The 18,907-nt window shown below is 41.7% G+C and overlaps 1 protein-coding gene across 2 annotated transcripts; it reads left to right on the forward strand.

Moving 5' to 3' along the window:
* Positions 1-5,911: 5,911 nt before the first annotated feature.
* CNBP (CCHC-type zinc finger nucleic acid binding protein) lies at positions 5,912-18,597 on the forward strand. 2 transcript variants are annotated; one of them, NM_001252264.1, is made up of 5 exons: positions 5,912-6,076; positions 15,440-15,577; positions 15,676-15,768; positions 15,925-16,123; positions 17,506-18,597. In NM_001252264.1, exons 2-5 carry the CDS (start codon positions 15,454-15,456, stop codon positions 17,621-17,623), a joined length of 534 nt encoding a protein of 177 aa, NP_001239193.1. In that variant the 5' UTR covers positions 5,912-6,076; positions 15,440-15,453; the 3' UTR covers positions 17,624-18,597. The 2 variants fall into 2 exon arrangements, with proteins under 2 accessions (NP_001239193.1, NP_001239194.1); NM_001252265.1 differs by having other exon boundaries at positions 15,440-15,556.
* The last annotated feature ends 310 nt before the right edge of the window (positions 18,598-18,907 follow it).

An 18,907-nucleotide genomic window follows, 5' to 3' on the forward strand; every position in this document is an offset into this window, starting at 1 on the left:
AATCCCTAGGAAACTAGACGTGTATTTGAGGTGTCAAAAAGGAAGAAAATAGGAAGTACGGAGATCACATTAACCACCCCCTTTAGCTTAGTCCAGAGCTGTCTTTGAATTCTGTGCCACTCAAAGCAAACTTCATCTTGGATAAACGTTCAGCCTCAGAAGTTTGAGAGTCAGTTTCAGGCCCCTGAGAACTTTTATTGCATCAAGTGGGGAAGCCATCCGCTAAATAAAGGGAAGAAATTACTTCCAGTCATTCTTCAAATGCAGTAGAAATATTAGCATTGCCTATTCACATGTCCAAGATACAGTCTTTATCTGTTTTAAATCAGCATAGAAAAGGAATGTCATGCCTTAGATGTGTCAGAAACTGATCTTAATAATATTTTACCGTGGCAAAACGCTTTGGAATTTGCAAAGCATCTTCCATTTGAATACCTTATTTAATCCTCACCATTACCCTTTGAAAATATCCAAAGCCTCTTTAACATTCATTTTGGTTTTTTGTTTTGTTTTGTTTGTTTTGTTTTAAAGATGGTGGAGGTAAAGATCCCTGGGTGGCTCAGTGGTTAAGGGTCTGCCTTCGGCCCAGGGTATGATCCTGGAGCCCCAGGATCAAGTCCCTCATCGGGCTCCCTGCATGGAGCTTGCTTCTCCCTCTGCCTGTGTCTCTGCCTCTCTCTTTGTGTCTCTCATGAATAAATAAATAAAATCTTAAAAAAAAAAAAAAAAGAGTTGGATGCATAACCAACTGAGACACCCAGACACACCTAACATTTATTTGTATAGCATAGGCATAAATTTTCATGCTCCTAGAAATCCTGATACTTGCCTTTATTTTTTTTCCTGTGATTTATGAGGGGAAATTATAAGAGACTTTGTCTATCAGTTTCTTCACAGGCAATAACTGTGAACAATTGCAATGTTCTTATAAATAAACTAGTGAAGATAATTTTGGCCAGTGAATGTTTTATAAGGTAATTTATTGAAATGAGAGCTAAATTTGGAATTGTTAATTCAGCTATGCAGATTGTTTCACTGTAAGCGCCACGCCCCAGCTGAGACTCTGCAGATGGGAAAGACAACTCACTGAGCTCAGAAGGACAGCACTGGCTGTGCCAGCTCGTACAATCCACAGCTTTCTGGCCAGGATTGCAGAAGTGTGGCTTCCCTGTCAAAGGAGAAAGGATAGCAGCTGAGCAGAAGAGAAAGTTAAAAAGGAAAAGCCTCACTATTACCTGAAATTGCACTGATTTTGGTTTGTCCAAAAGCTATTTCCCCTTTCAAAGTCACTTTGTGAGCATTGACCATACCAGAATGATCAGCATTCTCTGTGGCTGGCTGAAGGGTGAGTCAGGATTCTAAATTCTGGCTGCAGTGCTAGGGAAAATGGAAACACCAGTGAAGGAGTACATCATGATGTCAGCAGTTTCCAAGGGCTGATTAAAATGCTGAAAATCATAGTTTTGTGATGCAATAAATGCATCTGAATGCCCTCCCGCCAAATGAAGCAAAGGGTTTGCTAAAGACAAATCTAAGGACTCATGGCATTTGCTCACAAGCAGGCAGAAATTTTGATAAGCTCTGCCTGGCATTCAACATGCCATTATATTGTTGGCATTTAACAGATGCAAAGGAGGCACTACACAGTGTGGGGATTGCAGTAGTCTCCCCAAACTCTTGGTGGGTAGCCCTGAGTAACATTCCCTGAATGAAATCACTCTGTCTCTTCATCAATTATCCAAATCCAAGTTTCAAAAATTCTTTATCCACTTCTAAACTTTGCATCACATTGAGAAACAATGATCACCAAAATGTCAACACATACGATTTCATGTAACTGATAACATGTAACATGTAACTGATACTGTGTTGAGCACAGTCGCTAAATGCACTACCATGATTAAGTACTGGTGATCTGAATCCAGGTGTAATGCCTGATTCCTATCACCTGAGCTCTTAACCACTGTGCCTCCCCATAAACATGATTAGTATCCCAAACATATAAAAAATGTTTTCAAATCAATAAAAGACAAACAACAAAATGAGCAAAATCTGCCCTTCTCGAAAGAGGAAACTTGGACAACCTACAAATATATGAAGATGATGATCAGCCTCACTGCTAATATGATCCATAGGAAGTTACTTTAAATGAATGCATCTGCTTTTCTTGTAAGAAAAAAATTGGTGGTTTTATTTTGAACCTTTAAAAACTATTTTCAAATGATGTTCTCTTGCCAGTTATTTTGCAGAAGTAGAGATAGTTTCAATTTGAGATCACAGAGGAGGAAGCCAACTGATGGAATGCTCACTAAATTATTAGTGTTTCATATTTTTTAAAAGATTCTATTTATTTATTCATAAGAGATACAGAGAGACGCAGAGACACAGGCAGAGCGAAAAGCGAGCTCCCTATGGGGAGCCAGATTCAGGACTCGATTCCAGGACCCCAGGATCATAACCTGAGCCGAAGACAGATGCTCAACCACTGAACCACCCAGGTGCCCCCAGTGTTTCATATTTTCCTTACCATGTTAGTATTCCCTATACTGTCACTTTAATGAGTCAATGGGAAATTGTAAGATTGGGTTTCAATAACTACTAGGAGGCTGGAAGCTTTGTATTTAAGCACGTACTCTATCTCTGAAGCCTGCCCTGTCATTTATTCACTCTCTGCCCTTGGCGGAATACGTGAATCTTCTGGAATTGTATTTCTTCACGGGATTAATAAAAGTACGTATCTCAATGAGGTTTTGTGTAAACTTATAAAGAGGTTATAAACAATGACTGGCATATAATAAGCACTCCATAATAATAAAAATCATAGATAACACTTTAATGGTAATTATGCTAAGCCCTGTTAAAGAAATTATATATACTACCAGCTATTCTTAGTATAACTGATAATATTTCGGGATTTAGCTTAGTAAACTATGTTTTAGCTTCAGAAACAGACAGGAGTGGTGAAACAATTTACACTTAACTTTAGTTGCATACTTTCCAAGTCAAGTCATAGAGCCTCTTTCCCTGTAGGCAGAGAAAACAGGACATGGAAGGATTTAGAAAGACAGATACGATATCATCTCCATTTAACAGCAGAATTTAAGGCATGTACTATGCAATTGGGCATTTTAGCGGAAATTAAGAGTTGGCAGGTATTGCTGCTCAACTGGTATTTTAAGGAATCCTGAATCATGCTGAATCATAGCATTTTAGCTGGTCCTCCTCAGGACACTTAATACTTTCTTATAGCCCATTACATCTTGCAAGATCTTCAAGGGCAAAGTCTATGTCTAAACTAGTCACGTTTGTAACACACTGCTGACCACAATATGTGTGGGTAGACTGGGTAAGACTGAACATTGGAAGGGAGGAGAGGAGAAAATACGTTTCCAAGATAGGGACTCTTTCTTCATATATGGTTGGCAGTTTATCTTTTGAGTGGAGTGGCTTTTTCTTTTCTTATTTTCAAACATCTCTAGTGAGATAGGTGTACCCAAGGGCATATACAAACACAAATGACTGTAGTTAAATTCCATCATAAACCTCTGGAGACAGAATGCCTCATGATCAGTCTGGTTCTGTTAATAGTAATAGTTATTACAGAAAGCTGGATGCCAGGTAGAAAAGAGCCATTATCTGTTACTACTCCTAGAGCTGAGAAGTGAAGACCACATTATGTTTCCATTCCTTCCATTTAAGTCTTTTGAAACCTACAGAAGAACATTATGTCCACTATTTCATACCCACCCTCTTTTTTTTTTCTTTTTTTTAACATTAGGAACATTCTGTCCCTGGGTCTATAATAAATATCAAACATTTTATGTAGTATTGTGTTTGGAGTGATAAGTCAAAGTCAGACAAAAATAGGAATTTATGGTTACTATGACAATTTAACTAGTCCTCTTGGATGTACCCAAGGTGGACTTCCTCCATTTAGCCTTTTGCACTAATACTGACTCAATGCTTGGGCTTAGGAAATCATGGAATGATTGTCTTCAATTACCATCCTACTACTTACCTCGAGATATTATAAAGATTAATCTGTTAGGGAGGGGAAATCTGTAAAGCTGTGTAAGATTCTTGGGAATAAAACTCTTTAAGCACAAAACACTGTTTTATTATTGGTAACTGTGGTGTTATATAACTCAATACATAAACAGCTAGGCAATTCAATCTTACTGGAAATAGGACATTTCATACTGAATTCTAAAATATTTTTACTTTAGTTGTCTTGGTTTAAAAAAAGCTGAAAAAGTCATTGGTCCTTGAAATAGTTCATTCACTCTTAGATAATTGCTAACCTTTACCAAATACTGTGTTGAGCACAGTCGCTAAATGCACTACCATGATTAAGTACTGGTGATCTGAATCCAGGTGTAATGCCTGATTCCTATCACCTGAGCTCTTAACCACTGTGCCTCCCCATAAACATGATTTCAAAAGTCATACAGCCTGGGGACTGGGAGAATTCAATGAGATGAGACTAAAGGCAAAGAACAGCTGGAGTCTTCACAGCTACTCACTGAATTAATGCTACAAACAAGGACTGTTCAGCAGTTTTAACATCGTAATAGATCTGTGCAATTAATTTCAAGTACCATGGTCATTAAAAGAATGAGAAGTAAATCTCCGGGATGTACCAGCCAACAATATGGGCTACATCCTAACCTTGAGGAGCATATTAAGCTTTAGTAGGAGACTATAGTTAATTTCAGGGCTTTTAGAGCTCAAGAGACTGGGGTACTTCTTTTTTTTTTTTTTTTTTTTTTCCTGTTTCCAACAAAAGCTGTTCCAAGATGGCACTCACAATTCTAGAAAATCTTAGTTCACATTCAATAATTTACATTGTTTTCATCCTGAAAGAGTATCAATGACGACACACACAGTCTTTTTGGGACAAGGTAAGGGATCCCAACCGGAGGCCGTTCCTGAACACGAGAGCCCGGCCAGGTGGCTCTCCTGGCACTTGCTACCCTAAGTTGCAGGATGTCCTTCACCGATGTGTGAAGCGGTCCCAGGGTGAGTCGTGAGGCAGAGGGTCCGGGGCCCTCCCTCCGCCATCTTCACACACTCCGCAGGGCAGGTCCCATCCCTCATCTGGGACATTTGGGGCGCACATGGTCCTAGGGCGCGGCGGTGAGGGTCTACCGTTAAGAGGTGTAAGCAGCGGCCATTCCAGGCTCTGCCTGGGTCACACAAAAACCAAACCAGGGATCCCTGGGTGGCGCAGCGGTTTAGCGCCTGCCTTTGGCCCGGGGCGCGATCCTGGAGACCCGGGATCGAGTCCCACGTCGGGCTCCCGGTGCATGGAGCCTGCTTCTCCCTCTGCCTGTGTCTCTGCCTCTCTCTCTCTCTGTGTGTGCCTATCATAAATGAATAAAAAAAAAAAAAAAAAAAAAAACCAAACCAAAACTCGGGGCCGGGACCCATGGCCACAGTAACTTGTTACTTGGAGCTGCGACTTTCCCCCGAATTGGGATGTGCGGATTAGAAACCGGGAACCAACTGACGAGCTCTAGGAACCGGGGCCGAGCTCGTAAAGCCAGTCAGAGCCAGAAGCTTGGGGGCAAGCGCTTCTCCTGAGCCCCAGAAGGGACCGGAATTTTCCCTGACCCCACGCTAATCACAGCCACTTCACGAAGACCTGCCCTCTGGCACCCCTCGGCGCCCGCTGCCGCGAGAGACCACCAAGGCCCGGACGACCCAAGTTCCCCGGCGGGGGGAGCGGCCAGGAATAGGGTCGGGGCCGGCGGTTCCGGGCGGGAAAGGCCGCGCGCGGGGCACGGCGGGAAAGGCCGCGGCGCGCGGAGGCCGAGGCCCGCCCCACGCCGCGCCGCGCTCAAGCTGGGCGGCCCTCCTCGGGGCGGCTCTGATTGGACGCCGGAACTCCGCGTGCTGATTGGCCGCGTGGGCGAGGCGGAGGAGAGCCGTGCGCAGCGGCGTGTGTGGGGCCGTGTGCAGACCCGCGTGTGGCGCAGGCAAGGACCCTGAAAATAAACAGCCGCTACCTTGTGAGCCGCCTTCCCCGGGCCCGCGTCCGAGTCTCCGCCGCTGCGGACCCGCTCAGACGCCGAAGGTGAGGGCCCGGAGCAGGGCCTGGGGGCGGGGGGCATCCGCGGGGCGGGCGGTGGCCGAGGCGGACGGAGAGGTTGGGAGCGGCTCGGCGGCGATGGCGGCCGCGCTCTGGCCTGCTCTGCTGCTGCGTCAGGCGGGAAACTCGGCTGCTGCAGCCGTCCCGGGCCCAGGTTTCCGGGCTGCCGCAGTCGGGCGACCCCGCCGCCCTTCCTTCCGTCTTGGGAAGCCGGGCCGCCGGGCCTCGGGGCCTCTCCCAGGGCCGGGCCGCGCCCCAGGCCGCGGCCTCAAGCGACGGCGGCCCGGGCCGTGCGCCCTTGGGACCGAAGCCCTGAGACCTCGGGGGTCGCGGGTGCGGGACGGAGGGGCGATTTGGCGGGAACTTACTGGGGGGAGGCTGCGGGTGGGGAGGGTCGGGGGTGTTTCTGCAGGCCATGTGCTGGGGTCGGGGGCCCGGCGGGCCATGTGCCAAGGGTCCTGAAGGCGCGCTGGTCCTAGGGCGGTGGGATACTCCGCCTGCAGGCCTGCGAAGCCTCGAAATTCGTACTCTGCGTACTTGGTAGCTTTCCGATTCTTGAGTTCTTACGGTGGTTCAAATGTTGAGTTACTTCTCTTGACAGTGTAACTCGAAAAGAGGCAGATAGGACTGGCTTTCCGTGAATCAACGAAATCCAGTCATTTCTTGGATTAATTAAACGGGTACAACTTAATCTAAAAATGAGACCTGAAGTTAATGAGCCAGTCCCCATCTAGATATTCCAAATGTGCAAGCCTATTTTAGGACGACATAATTGCCCACATTTGGTTTTGGGTGTTGATTTTATTATGGGTAAGGCTTATGCTTGTTGCCACATGTTAACCACATGGCCTCAGCCACAGGGCACTTCCAAAGGAAGTCGATACATCTGGTCTCCGAGGTCTTAGAAAAAGAAAATACTGCTCAGTAGCCCTCTGTGACTTGGGATAGTGTGTTTCAGTCATTATCCAGAAAGAGTAAGAAGCCCAAGAGTCTGGATTACTCGTTTCTTTTAAGGTAAAGGGAGATTAATTTACATCCTCCTACCCCAAATTATTCAAGTTTTTTAAAAAACCTGTTTCTCCTTTCCTGTTGTTTGATCCAATTTTTGGAACATAACCAGTTACTTTCTGCATGGACATGTTATCTTAACTAAGATAGCAACTTGTTACTCTTTTTGCTCAAGCACTATAAATTGCATATACGATTTTGAGGGTTCTTAAAAGATGAATGAAATGAAATTCCTACATCTTAGATTTTTTTCTTCTTCTGCAAAGCAGTCCTTCTCGAATGCTTAAAAATTACTCTGATCCTGGTTTAATCAAACCCCTACAAAATGCCACGTTCATAGGTACATGCTGTGTTTAGCTTGTTGAGCCTGATTCTTGTCTACAAGGAGCTCTCTGTACTGGAATAAAAAAGGAATAATTTATTAGATTCCCTGGGGCTGAATTAAGGACTTAAAATTTTTTCCAGATCGCAGTTGTCGGCAACCGTTTTTTTCTTAAACTAACAATATATGTTTGTGTACTTATCTGCATATGTCACATTAGAAAACTTGGGTAAGTCCTGGCAAGCTAAATATCCGCGTTTCATACTGATGATGAGAGGTAATATATTTCAAACAAATATGGAGTCCGTAAAAAATACTCTGAGCCAGATCAATAGAAGACCAAAGGGCATTTATTACACTAGCATTTGAACAACTGGAACAGGCAGAGTAACCTCTTCCTTAAGGTATTATTAATGGGTTTTGCAAATGGCTATATGACTTTTTGGGGTATCTGTCCCTTTTAAAATCTAATGAAAATATGGTACAAATGGGAAGTTATCAAATTGGTACTTAAAAGCAATAGAACCACAGTTTGACTAATTGGAATGATTGGTCTGTTGGCTAAGCACTTGACCACAAGAGAGATTTTGCTTTTTCTTGCAGGAGTGAGAGTTTTAAAAAATTGTTGGCTGCTTTTTTCTTCCTAGCCTTCTGACAGTTAAGTGGAGAGCCAGAAGACTGATGCCAAGGCATCCTGGCCTGCTATGTGGAGAATGCTCTTTCCCTACTGTCTCACTTTAATAGAACTCCTATTCTGGCAGTGTCTGATGCTGCCGCAGTAAGAGCATAATAATGAGAATTCCGGTAAATTGTGCACCATTTTCATGTTGTAAAAAACTGCTGGAGTAATAAAATGAGAGCTTGTGACCACCCAAAATGCAAGTTGTAAGTAGATGGACTCTATTAATCAGTAGTATGAGAGTGTAGTATAGTGATCAGCTGCAGTGACTCCATAATTACAAATGAGGCTATTAACTAGTGGAATCAGATAGCCAGTGTTTGGATCTGTGGTGACACTCTTAAGTACTTACCACAGAGAAAGTTAAGAAAATCTATCTTGGCTTAAAATTCAGGAAAGCTGTATGGTGGTATACTGTGAATAAGTTTATATATGGCTGTGGATTTTTAAAAAGTTTATCAGTTCTAGTTTCGATTTATCTAAAGAGAACAAAGACTTTTTACATTGAAAACTAATGTGTTTTTCAAAGTCTCAGATCTGGGCAGCCCTGGTGGCACAGCGGTTTAGCGCCGCCTGCAGCCCCGGTTGTGATCCTGGACACCCAGGATCGAGTCCCACGTGGGGCTCTCTGCGTGGAGCCTGCTTGTGTCTCTGTCTGTCTCTCTCTGTGTGTCTCTATGAGTAAATAAATAAAATCTTTAAAAAAATAAATAAAAAAGGAAGTTAAGGAGACTGAAGATCTGAGACTTTTTTTTTTATCAGTAAAATGGGGACAAGAATACATAACTTGCAGGGTTGTAAGGATTATAGATAATACGTTTATTAACCTTTGAGTCATACTAGATAGCTATTAAATTAAATCTCTTTGGGGGGGGGGTAATTATGGCAGGAGCCAGGATAAGAACCCAGAATTGTTCCAGTATTACACTGTGGTCTCCATTATTCTGGTCCGAATGCAAGTAATGTACAGTGTAACTTGCTTCCTTCCCTCCTGTCTGTAGTTTTTTTATTTATCTTAAAACAGTCTGAAGTGTTTTAGGACCATGTTGGAACACTAAACTGATTTATTACAGCATCATGATGAGTAAGTACATTCAGGGGGCAAAATCTCTCCTATGGTCTGGATGTAGTTAGGTCAGCAATGTGGAGGAGTCAGGGATAACCCTAAACTTGAGGGAAATAACTAGAAAAATACAGTAAATACACATTATCTATATTAGGAAAGCCATATAAAACAATAAAGATAGCCAGATCCATATCATAACTTTGTTCCCACGACCCCCTACACTTGCCTGTCACTATTTATTTAAAGCCCTAAAGAGTTAGGGCTTTCTATTCATTGGAACTCCCATTGTTAGTCTTGTCAGTGACCTGTTAAGATTTAAGTGGTTTGGGTGGGGGTGAATGGGTGACGGGCACTGAGGGGGGCACTTGACGGGATGAGCACTGGGTGTTATTCTGTATGTTGGCAAATTGAACACCAATAAAAAATAAATTTATTATTAAAAAAAAGATTTAAGGGGAACCCTGGGTGGCGCAGCGGTTTGGCGCCTGCCTTTGGCCCAGGGCGCGATCCTGGAGACCCAGGATCGAATCCCACATCGGGCTCCCGGTGCATGGAGCCTGCTTCTCCCTCTGCCTGTGTCTCTGCCTCTCTCTCTCTCTCTCTCTCTGTATGACTATCATAAATTAAATAAAAAAAAAATAAAAAAAAATAAAAAAATTTAAGTAGTTTACTGGCTTTGCTCTTAGTATCAAAAAATGTGGAAAAATTACATTGATGAAGACAAGTTAGTATAACCAATAATGTTTTGGTATCAATTCTAGGATTTAATCCTAGATGAGTATAAAATAGACTCTTAATTATATACTGGCCCTCTCAGTAAATTTTCAAGCAGTATCTTGACTGCCTTACTGCTGCCTGGCATGCCCTGTGTTCCTACATTTCTTTGTGTGGTTTGTGTCATGCAAATTTGGTAGACAAAAAATGAAGTGGAAACATACCTGATGTCTGTTGTTGCAAATATGAAATCATTTGGCATTCACCCATTTTTCTTACCTCTTCTCCAGTCCACTCAGGAAGTAGACTTTATGAGATGGGAAACTTGAGTATAAGCAGTTGCCCTCTTCTAAACTTGTTCTGTAGGGATCCCTGGGTGGCGCAGCGGTTTAGCGCCTGCCTTTAGCACAGGGCACGATTCTGGAGACCCGGGATCGAATCCCACGTCAGGCTTCCGGTGCATGGAGCCTGCTTCTCCCTCTGCCTGTGTCTCTGCCTCTCTCTCTCTCTGTGTGACTATCATAAATAAATAAAAATAAAAAAAGAATAATTTAAACTTGTTCTGTAGGCATTGCATGGGGGGGGGGGTGTTTCTAATCCACCTGTAAGCAATCTAACTTAATTGGAGTGGAAAGGAAAGAATAAGCAGAAGACATAAGCCCTTAAAGTTTTTTAAGTTGAGCATCTGGTAAGGACAAGACACCTGGTAACAATTCTCATCACAGATCAATTTATCATCCTTTCCTGATAAGGACAGACCTCAAGTGTCTGAGGTAACAGCACAGATGGTTCAGTGGTTAACCCAGGTTTAGCTATTAGGATCCTCAAATCTTTTTACTGTCTGATGATAACATCAGTGTAGATACAGCGATGATTGCTAAAGCAGCAAAAGGAAGAAAATAAATGCTCACCTTCTGCCTGGCAACAGTGGAAAATACAACATTTTGTCTTTTATCTTTATTAGTAAATATGTTTTGTAGCATTCCATAAAATATTAGGTCTGGCAGCCCCGGTGGCGCAGCGATTTCGCCTGGAGACCCGGGATCGAGTCCTGCATCGGGCTCCCTGCATGGAGCCTGCTTCTCCCTCTGCCTGTGTCTCTGCCTCTCTCAATCTCTCTCTCTCTCTCTCTGTTTCTCATGAATAAATAAATAAAATCTTAAAAAAATACATATTAGTGAGGTCTAGTTGATTGTGAATTCTTGGAGTAATAGGATTTTATTAGATAATCCAAAATAAGCATTCTTGAATTTAGATTGATAGTCTATCCTCAATGAGTACATAATTTGGGACGCCTGGGTGGCTCAGCGGTTGAGCGTCTACCCTCAACTCAGGATGTGATCCTGTGGTCCTGGGATCGAGTCTCCCGCATCAGGCTCCCTGCATGGAGCCTCCTCCTCCCTTTGCCTCTCTCCTCTCTCTCTCTGTCTCATGAATAATCTTTAAAAAATGAGTACATAATTTAAAAATATTTTGCCTTTTTTTTTTTTTTTTTTAGATTTTATGAGAGAAAGGGGATAGAAGGGGTAGCGGGAAAGGGGGAACAAACTCCCCACTGAGTGGAGAGTCTGACATGGTACTTGGACCTGATCCCAAGGATGCTAGGATCATGACCTGAGCTGAAGGCAGATGACCAAATCACCTGAGCCACCCTGGTGCCCCTATGTTGTTACTTTATTGTTATCATCGTTTTTAAAGATTTATTTGACCGAGAGCAAGCAAGCACCAGCTGGGGGAGTGGCAGAGGGAGGAGGAGAAGCAGGCTTCTTCTGAAATGGGGGAGCCGGATGCAGGGCTCAATCCTAGGATCCTGGGATCAGACCTGAGCCAAAGGCAGACGCTTAACCAACTGAGCCGCCAGGGGGCCCTCCTACGTTGTTACTTTAATGGTGCAGTAATTCTTGTCATAGCAAGAATTGAGGTGGTGTTAGTACTTAGTCAGATTGGGTTGGGTCTGTACAAGAAACAATTTGTTTCATTCACAAATGACTATTAGCTGCCCCCCCCCCCCAGCAGTTAAAATACTGAGTATAACTGCTACTGAAAGGATAATTATATGGGGTGTTGTGATGATTGAAAGGTGAATTATTTGGTCTCTGCCTTCAAGGAATATGATAAAAGTCAATATGGTAGTGTCAGACAAATACTAATAAAGAACTATGGGTTTTGAGAGTTCCAGGCTGAGAGATGTGGTCAGATTCTTTTATAAGAGTTGGCATTTGAGTTGGCTGTTGAAGGTTGGAAAACGTTGTGACAGGTGGAGAGGGCGGAGGCAGGACAGTGCGGCAAAATTCCAGCCAGGAGTAGTCATAGGCAGAATCACAGACTCATAATTCTCAGCTGTCTTACCTTACTGCCTCTTCTTTTCTTAGAGATGGCATATAGCTCTCTAAAGATCTTTTAACTAAATACATTTGTATATAAGATGAATATTAGGATGGGAACCTACTTCTAGGATAAGTGGCAGGACTCTAAAACATTGTGGGAATTGGTTGGTTTAATGTTACTGAAGAAATAAATCTATCACAAGGGACTTGGAAAATGTAGATAGAATAGCTAAATGACTGGCTTGGCCCAAGGGGGAGAAGACAATGGAGAAACAGTTCATGAATAATCTACCTGTAGATTAATCAGTTCTTAAGTAGTTCTTTATTTTTTTAAAGATTTTAAAAGAGAGGAAGAGGCAGAGACACAGGCAGAGGGAGAAGCAGGTGCCATGCAGGGAGCCCGACGTGGGACTTGATCTGGGTCTCCAGGATCACGCCCTGGGCTGAAGGCGGCGCCAAACCACTGAGCCACCTGGGCTGCCCCTTAAGTAGTTTTTTAAATTCATATTACTGTGCTGAAAATAAACCCAATTACCTGTTGACTTTATTCCACTGATAAACATGATGATGTGTTATAATGCATTTCTTTTGTACTTTATTAAATAAACAAGGTCCTTTTAAAGCAGCAGTCTAAAGGAAAGATTGCCTAGAACCATCGTTTCTTTAGCTTTGGAATGTATAGGACTGTAGTATTTTGTAAAACATAAGTGTCTTGTTCATATATATGTATGTGTATATAGATATATAATATAATTTAAGATTGAGAGTGTAGAGGGGAGCAAGGAGAGAGAACCTTCAGCAGATGCCCTGATGAATGTGGAGCCTGATGCAGGGCTTCATCTCAACCTGACATCATGCCTCAGCTGAAATCCAGACTTAGCTGCTTAGGGATCCCTGGGTGGCGCAGCGGTTTGGTGCCTGCCTTTGGCCCAGGGCGCGATCCTGGAGACTCAGGATCGAATCCCACATCAGGCTCCCGGTGCATGGAGCCTGTCTCTGCCTCTCTCTCTCTCTCTCTCTCTCTCTCACTCTGACTATCCTAAATTTAAAAAAAAAGACTTAGCTGCTTAACCAACTGAGCTACCCAGGCACCCCTCTTGTTTAAATATTAAGTGATAAACTACTCAGGACTTGTCAGATTGCCTGTATTACTTTGTAAAAAGAAATGATCATTTCTCTGCAAATAACTCATTGACATCAGTAGTTAAATATGCTTAAATTGGTCTGGCTATAAACTAGAGAAGGTGCAAAAGGAAAATGAGGGTGGAGGGGAGGACAAAGTACTATAAACTCTTTTCTGTGATTTTTTTTTTTTTAAGATTTTATTTATTTATCATGAAAGACACAGAGGCAGAATCATAGGCAGAGGGAGAGGTAGGCTCCATGTGGGATTTGATCTCAGAACTCTGGGATCACACCCTGAGCCAACCAGGGGTTCCTCTTTTCTGTGACTTTTTAATTACTTTTTACCCTAACTCTTCTCTCCGGTGGAAACTAGTACTTAATATGATTTAGAAGGCTAATACCAGTAAAAGAAAGCAAATGTAATCTCATTATTTTACAAAAATACATTTTTAATCTTCACTGGCTGTTTTCTTTTTTTCTTCTGACTAGAAATATGCGTTATGCATCTGAAACAACTATTTTTAAAGATTTGTTTGAGAGACAATTGGGGGGAGGGGTAAGAGAGGGAGGAGAGAATCTTAAGCAGACTCCCAGCTGAGCATAGACTCAGATGCAGGTCTTGATCCCAAAACCCGAAAGATCATGACCTGAGTCACCCAGGCACCCTAGAATCTATGGACTCTTGAGTATTCTGTGCAGGTACCTGCCTGTACTTCCCTCATCCCCTTTTTTGGTAATGTGTTTATATGGTAAGTGGCAAGAATTGATAGAAAGATCCCTTTGAAAACTTACTCTGAATCTGATTGCAGAGACTTGGGATAAGTATTGAGTTCTTTTGAATATTTGACAATGGAAACTTTTGAAACTGAACTTTAGCTTAATTTTTAGTTACTAGATTCTCTATAACTTAGTGATGAACCGGTTACTGAAAGGATGATTGGGAGGGGGGCCTTGTCCATTTTACTGTCATTTGAGTTTGGTGCTGTGGTTGATTTGGATAATTCCACTATCCAGTCTTACTCAGTTGAAGCAGTATCTTTTGCTAGATCATAGTGCTTATGGCTTTGAGAAGATAGTTTAAAAAGTTGGTGTGCCATGGCTTGACACTGGAAATAAGGGTAAAAATATTCGGATGTGGAAGTGTGGAAATGTAAAGATTAGATTGTTCTGAGCTAGTTTGTTTTTTAAAAACCACTTTCCTAGGAGTTTCTCCTACAACATTCCATTCTATTCCAGGAATAGTTCCTGTTTATTTTTAGATTGTTACATAAGAAGTGTAAAATTCATTTACTTATTGGGAGATTTGCCCCCCTCCCCCATTTTTAAATAATACCCAATAAAGGAATCTATTGTGAAGTTCCAAGTAGCCTTGTTTTAAATGTAAAAATTACAGGAAAATTTAGAGAATAAAAGAAAAAAATGGTCCTGGTGCTTTAGATACTATTAGCACTTTGGTGTGTCCTTTTGTTTTTCTAATATTTTTTGCCATACGGTATTCTCTAGAGAAAATTTTTATCTGCATTTCTTATAATATACCTGCTGTAAAGAGTGTGCAAACAAGTGTTGTAGTATAGCTAGACACTGTTGGATTTAAAGTTAGAAATAGTTTCTCTTTACCTACCCCTCACTTTTAGAGTCCATACTACAGCTGTGTTGTTTTGAGCTATTTCCGATTTTATGACCATTAAATAACTTCAGTTGCCCAAAATAAAGTTTACTGGCTTGTAACCATGAAAATAGTCTACAAATTAGACCTTGAGTGATATGTTACTATTTCTAATAATGGATGTGCATTAATCCTTTAAATTCTACCACCCCATTATAACTGAATTAACATTTGTATTAATCTGTATATCCATAGTCTTAATGGTTTTTAAAAAATCACAAATTGTATCAAAATACATGTTTTACATTTTTTTTCACTTCTAATATATTTCTTAATAGTTATGTAAGCCTACAAGTACATAGTTGTGTGGCTATTTTTCTAAGCAAGGTATATGCTAAGCTTCATCCCCCAGAATAATTATCTAAAAATACACTAAAAGGGCAATAAAAAGCTAAAAGTAATTTCAATTAGTTTAACATTGTCATTTTTAATATTTCGAAGATCTAACTGCAGCCATGAGCAGCAATGAGTGTTTCAAGTGTGGACGATCTGGCCATTGGGCCCGGGAATGCCCTACTGGTGGAGGCCGTGGTCGTGGAATGAGAAGCCGTGGCAGAGGTGGTTTTACCTCGGATAGAGGTATTTTTGTCGAATAAAAAATTTTGAAGTGCTTCAGTATCTATTAGTGTCAAGACTGGTCTAATTAGCCAAATTCTTTTTGTTTCTGCCCAAAATAGGTTTCCAGTTTGTTTCCTCATCTCTTCCAGACATCTGTTATCGCTGTGGTGAGTCTGGTCATCTTGCCAAGGATTGTGATCTTCAAGAGGATGGTAAGTATTTAACACTTCATTTTCATACCCTTCTAGAACTTGGAGAGGTGAGCCTGTGCTACTGCTGCACATAGCATTGGAAAAGACTTTTTAAAACAAAGAACGTTTTGTAAAGGTTTTATAGTCTTGGTCTGCTTCTTTTCCTTATTGTTGAAGCCTGCTATAACTGCGGTAGAGGTGGCCACATCGCCAAGGACTGCAAGGAGCCCAAGAGAGAGCGGGAGCAATGCTGCTACAACTGTGGCAAACCAGGCCATCTGGCTCGTGACTGTGACCATGCTGATGAGCAGAAGTGCTATTCTTGTGGAGAATTTGGACACATTCAAAAAGACTGCACCAAAGTGAAGTGCTATAGGTAAGTTGTTAGGGTGTTGGCTGGAGGAAGGCTCATGGCAGAGATTATTTTAGAGGTGAATTAGCTATAAATGGACTTTGTGGACCAGTATTCAGTGGAAGTTCGTTTTGACCAGATGATACTGATTTTCAGCATATATAACCAGCAGTTTGTCTATACATCAGTTACTATTTTGCCAGTCATGGTTTGTGGCTTATGACAGCTGAAAAACTTACACAGCTTTGGAATTTTTAATATTTTATTTTTATTTATTTATTTTTTTATGATAGTCACAGAGAGAGAGAGAGAGAGGCAGAGACACAGGCAGAGGGAGAAGCAGGCTCCATGCACCAGGAGCCCGACGTGGGATTCGATCCCGGGTCTCCAGGATCGCGCCCTGGGCCAAAGGCAGGCGCCAAACCACTGCGCCACCCAGGGATCCCGAATTTTTAATATTTTAAAAATAAGAATGTTAATGCTGTACTTCGGAGTTTTCAGAGACATTGTAGAAAACTATAAATAATTCACATATACAAATTTTTTGTCCTACAACCTGAAATCCTTGTGGATGTGACATAAGATAAAATGTACATATTTAAGCTGTAAAATTTGGTAAATACCAGTGAAATCTTAAGGATTAATTTGTATAAAGGTACAACATCTTGGGGCGCCTGGCTGACTCAGTCAGCAGAGAGTGCGACCCTTGATCTCAGGGACGTGATTTTGAGCCTCATGCTGAGGGTAGGGATTACTTAAAATAAAACTTAAGAAAGATTCCTGGGTGGCTCAGCGGTTAAGCATCTGCCTTCGGCTCAGGGCATGATCCTGGAGTCCCAGGGTTGAGTCCCACATCGGACTCCCTGCATGGAGCCTGCTTCTCCCTCTTCCTGTGTCTCATGAATAAATAAATTAAAAAAAAAAAAAAAACTTAAAGAGAAAGGTATGTATTGGCCAATGTTATTAGTGTTTGCAGTGGGAGGGAGAGAGAATCTAAAGCAGGTTCCATACCCAGTACAAAAGTGGGTCTGGATTGCAGGGCTCCATCTCATGACCCTGAGATCATGACCTGAGCCAGAATCAGGAGTTGGCTGCTACACTGAGCCACCCAGGAGCCCCTATTTTTAGTGTTTTGATGTTAGTGGATCTCTTGGGGTAAAAATTTTAATTTTATGGCTTAGTCTGCACAATTGAGTACTTTGTTACTTAATTCCTCCTTCCTGCTCTTAGTGGAGGGGTTAATGAGACTGTCCTGAGGGGAAAAAAGCATTGCTTCACTGATCATTGCATTTGTTACCCAGTTACTACTGTTTCTACAGTTACTATTGTTTCAGTGCGGCTTTATGTTTTCTGGGGACATTGTGAAAACTCACTGTCCCTCTTTCTTTTTTTTTTTTTTTTTTTAGGTGTGGTGAAACTGGTCACGTAGCCATCAATTGCAGCAAGACAAGTGAAGTCAACTGTTACCGCTGTGGCGAGTCAGGGCACCTTGCACGGGAATGCACGATTGAAGCCACAGCTTAATTATTTTCCTTTGTCGCCCCTCCTTTTTCTGATTGATGGTTGTATTATTTTCTCTGAATCCTCTTCACTGGCCAAAGGTTGGCAGATAGAGGCTACTCCCAGGCCAGTGAGCTTTACTTGCCGTGTAAAAGGAGGAAAGGGGTGGAAAAAAAAAAAACCGACTTTCTGCATTTAACTACAAAAAAAAAAAAGTTTATGTTTAGTTTGGTAGAGGTGTTATGTATAATGCTTTGTTAAAGAACCCCCTTTCCGCGCCACTGGTGAATAGGGATTGATGAATGGGAAGAGTTGAGTCAGACCAGTAAGCCCGTTCTGGGTTTCTTGGATATGTTCCCATGTAGGAGGTAAAACCAATTCTGGAAGTATTTATGAGCTTCCATAAACAACTTTAATTTTAGCATAATGATGGCCTTGGATTGTCTGACCTCAGTAGCTATTAAATAACATCAAGTAACATCTGTATCAGGCCCTACATAGAACATACAGTTGAGTGGGAGTAAACAAAATAAAAAGATGTGTGTTAATGGCTGTGCGAGAAAAATCGGGATAAAGGCCTAAACAGGAACAACTTCACAGCGTTGATGCTGGATATGCATAAGGTGATGGCAAAGGTTTAGAACACATTTTTTTCAAAGTCTAAATCTAAAACCCAGAGTAAACATCTATGCTCAGAGTTAGCATAATTTGGAGTTATTCAGGAATTGCAGAGAAATGCATTTTCACAGAAATCAAGATGTTATTTTTGTATACTATATCACTTAGACAACTGTGTTTCATTTGCTGTAATCAGTTTTTAAAAGTCAGATGGAAAAAGCAACTGAAGTCCTAGAAAATAGAAATGTAATTTTAAACTATCCAATAAAGCTGGAGGAGGAAGGGGAGTTTGACTAAAGTTCTTTTTGTTTGTTTCAAATTTTCATTAATGTATATAGTGCAAAATGCCATATTAAAGAGGGGAATGTGGAGGACTAAAAGCTGACAGTTTGGACTTTTCTTTATGTACTAACTCAGTCATGTCTTCAGTAATGTAAAATAGCTATTTTAAGGAAGCATAGCCATTAGATACTTTGGTGTCCCATTTTGCAGGGATACAAAAAATTTAAGTCTCTTTGTAACCCATTATAATGCTGCCCTTTAGCTCTGTGTTCATTCTTGATTGCCATTATTATATTTTAGCATTTAATATTTTTCTTGGGCTTCACAAGGTTCTGAGATGTTAGATTGCGTGTTTTTCCAGGATTTGTTCTGAAGTCGGGATGGAACTTAGAAATCACTTGGATTAAT

This window comes from Canis lupus, chromosome 20 (assembly GCF_011100685.1).
Source record: "Canis lupus familiaris isolate Mischka breed German Shepherd chromosome 20, alternate assembly UU_Cfam_GSD_1.0, whole genome shotgun sequence".
NCBI lineage: Eukaryota > Metazoa > Chordata > Mammalia > Carnivora > Canidae > Canis > Canis lupus.

Coding starts and splice junctions, on each gene's coding strand:
- CNBP (NM_001252264.1), top strand. CDS start 15,454: ATGAGCAGCAATGAGTGTTTCAAGTGTGGACGATCTGGCCATTGGGCC. Junction 15,578..15,675: donor TGGTTTTACCTCGGATAGAG/GTATTTTTGTCG, acceptor TGCCCAAAATAG/GTTTCCAGTTTGTTTCCTCA. Junction 15,769..15,924: donor TTGTGATCTTCAAGAGGATG/GTAAGTATTTAA, acceptor TTATTGTTGAAG/CCTGCTATAACTGCGGTAGA.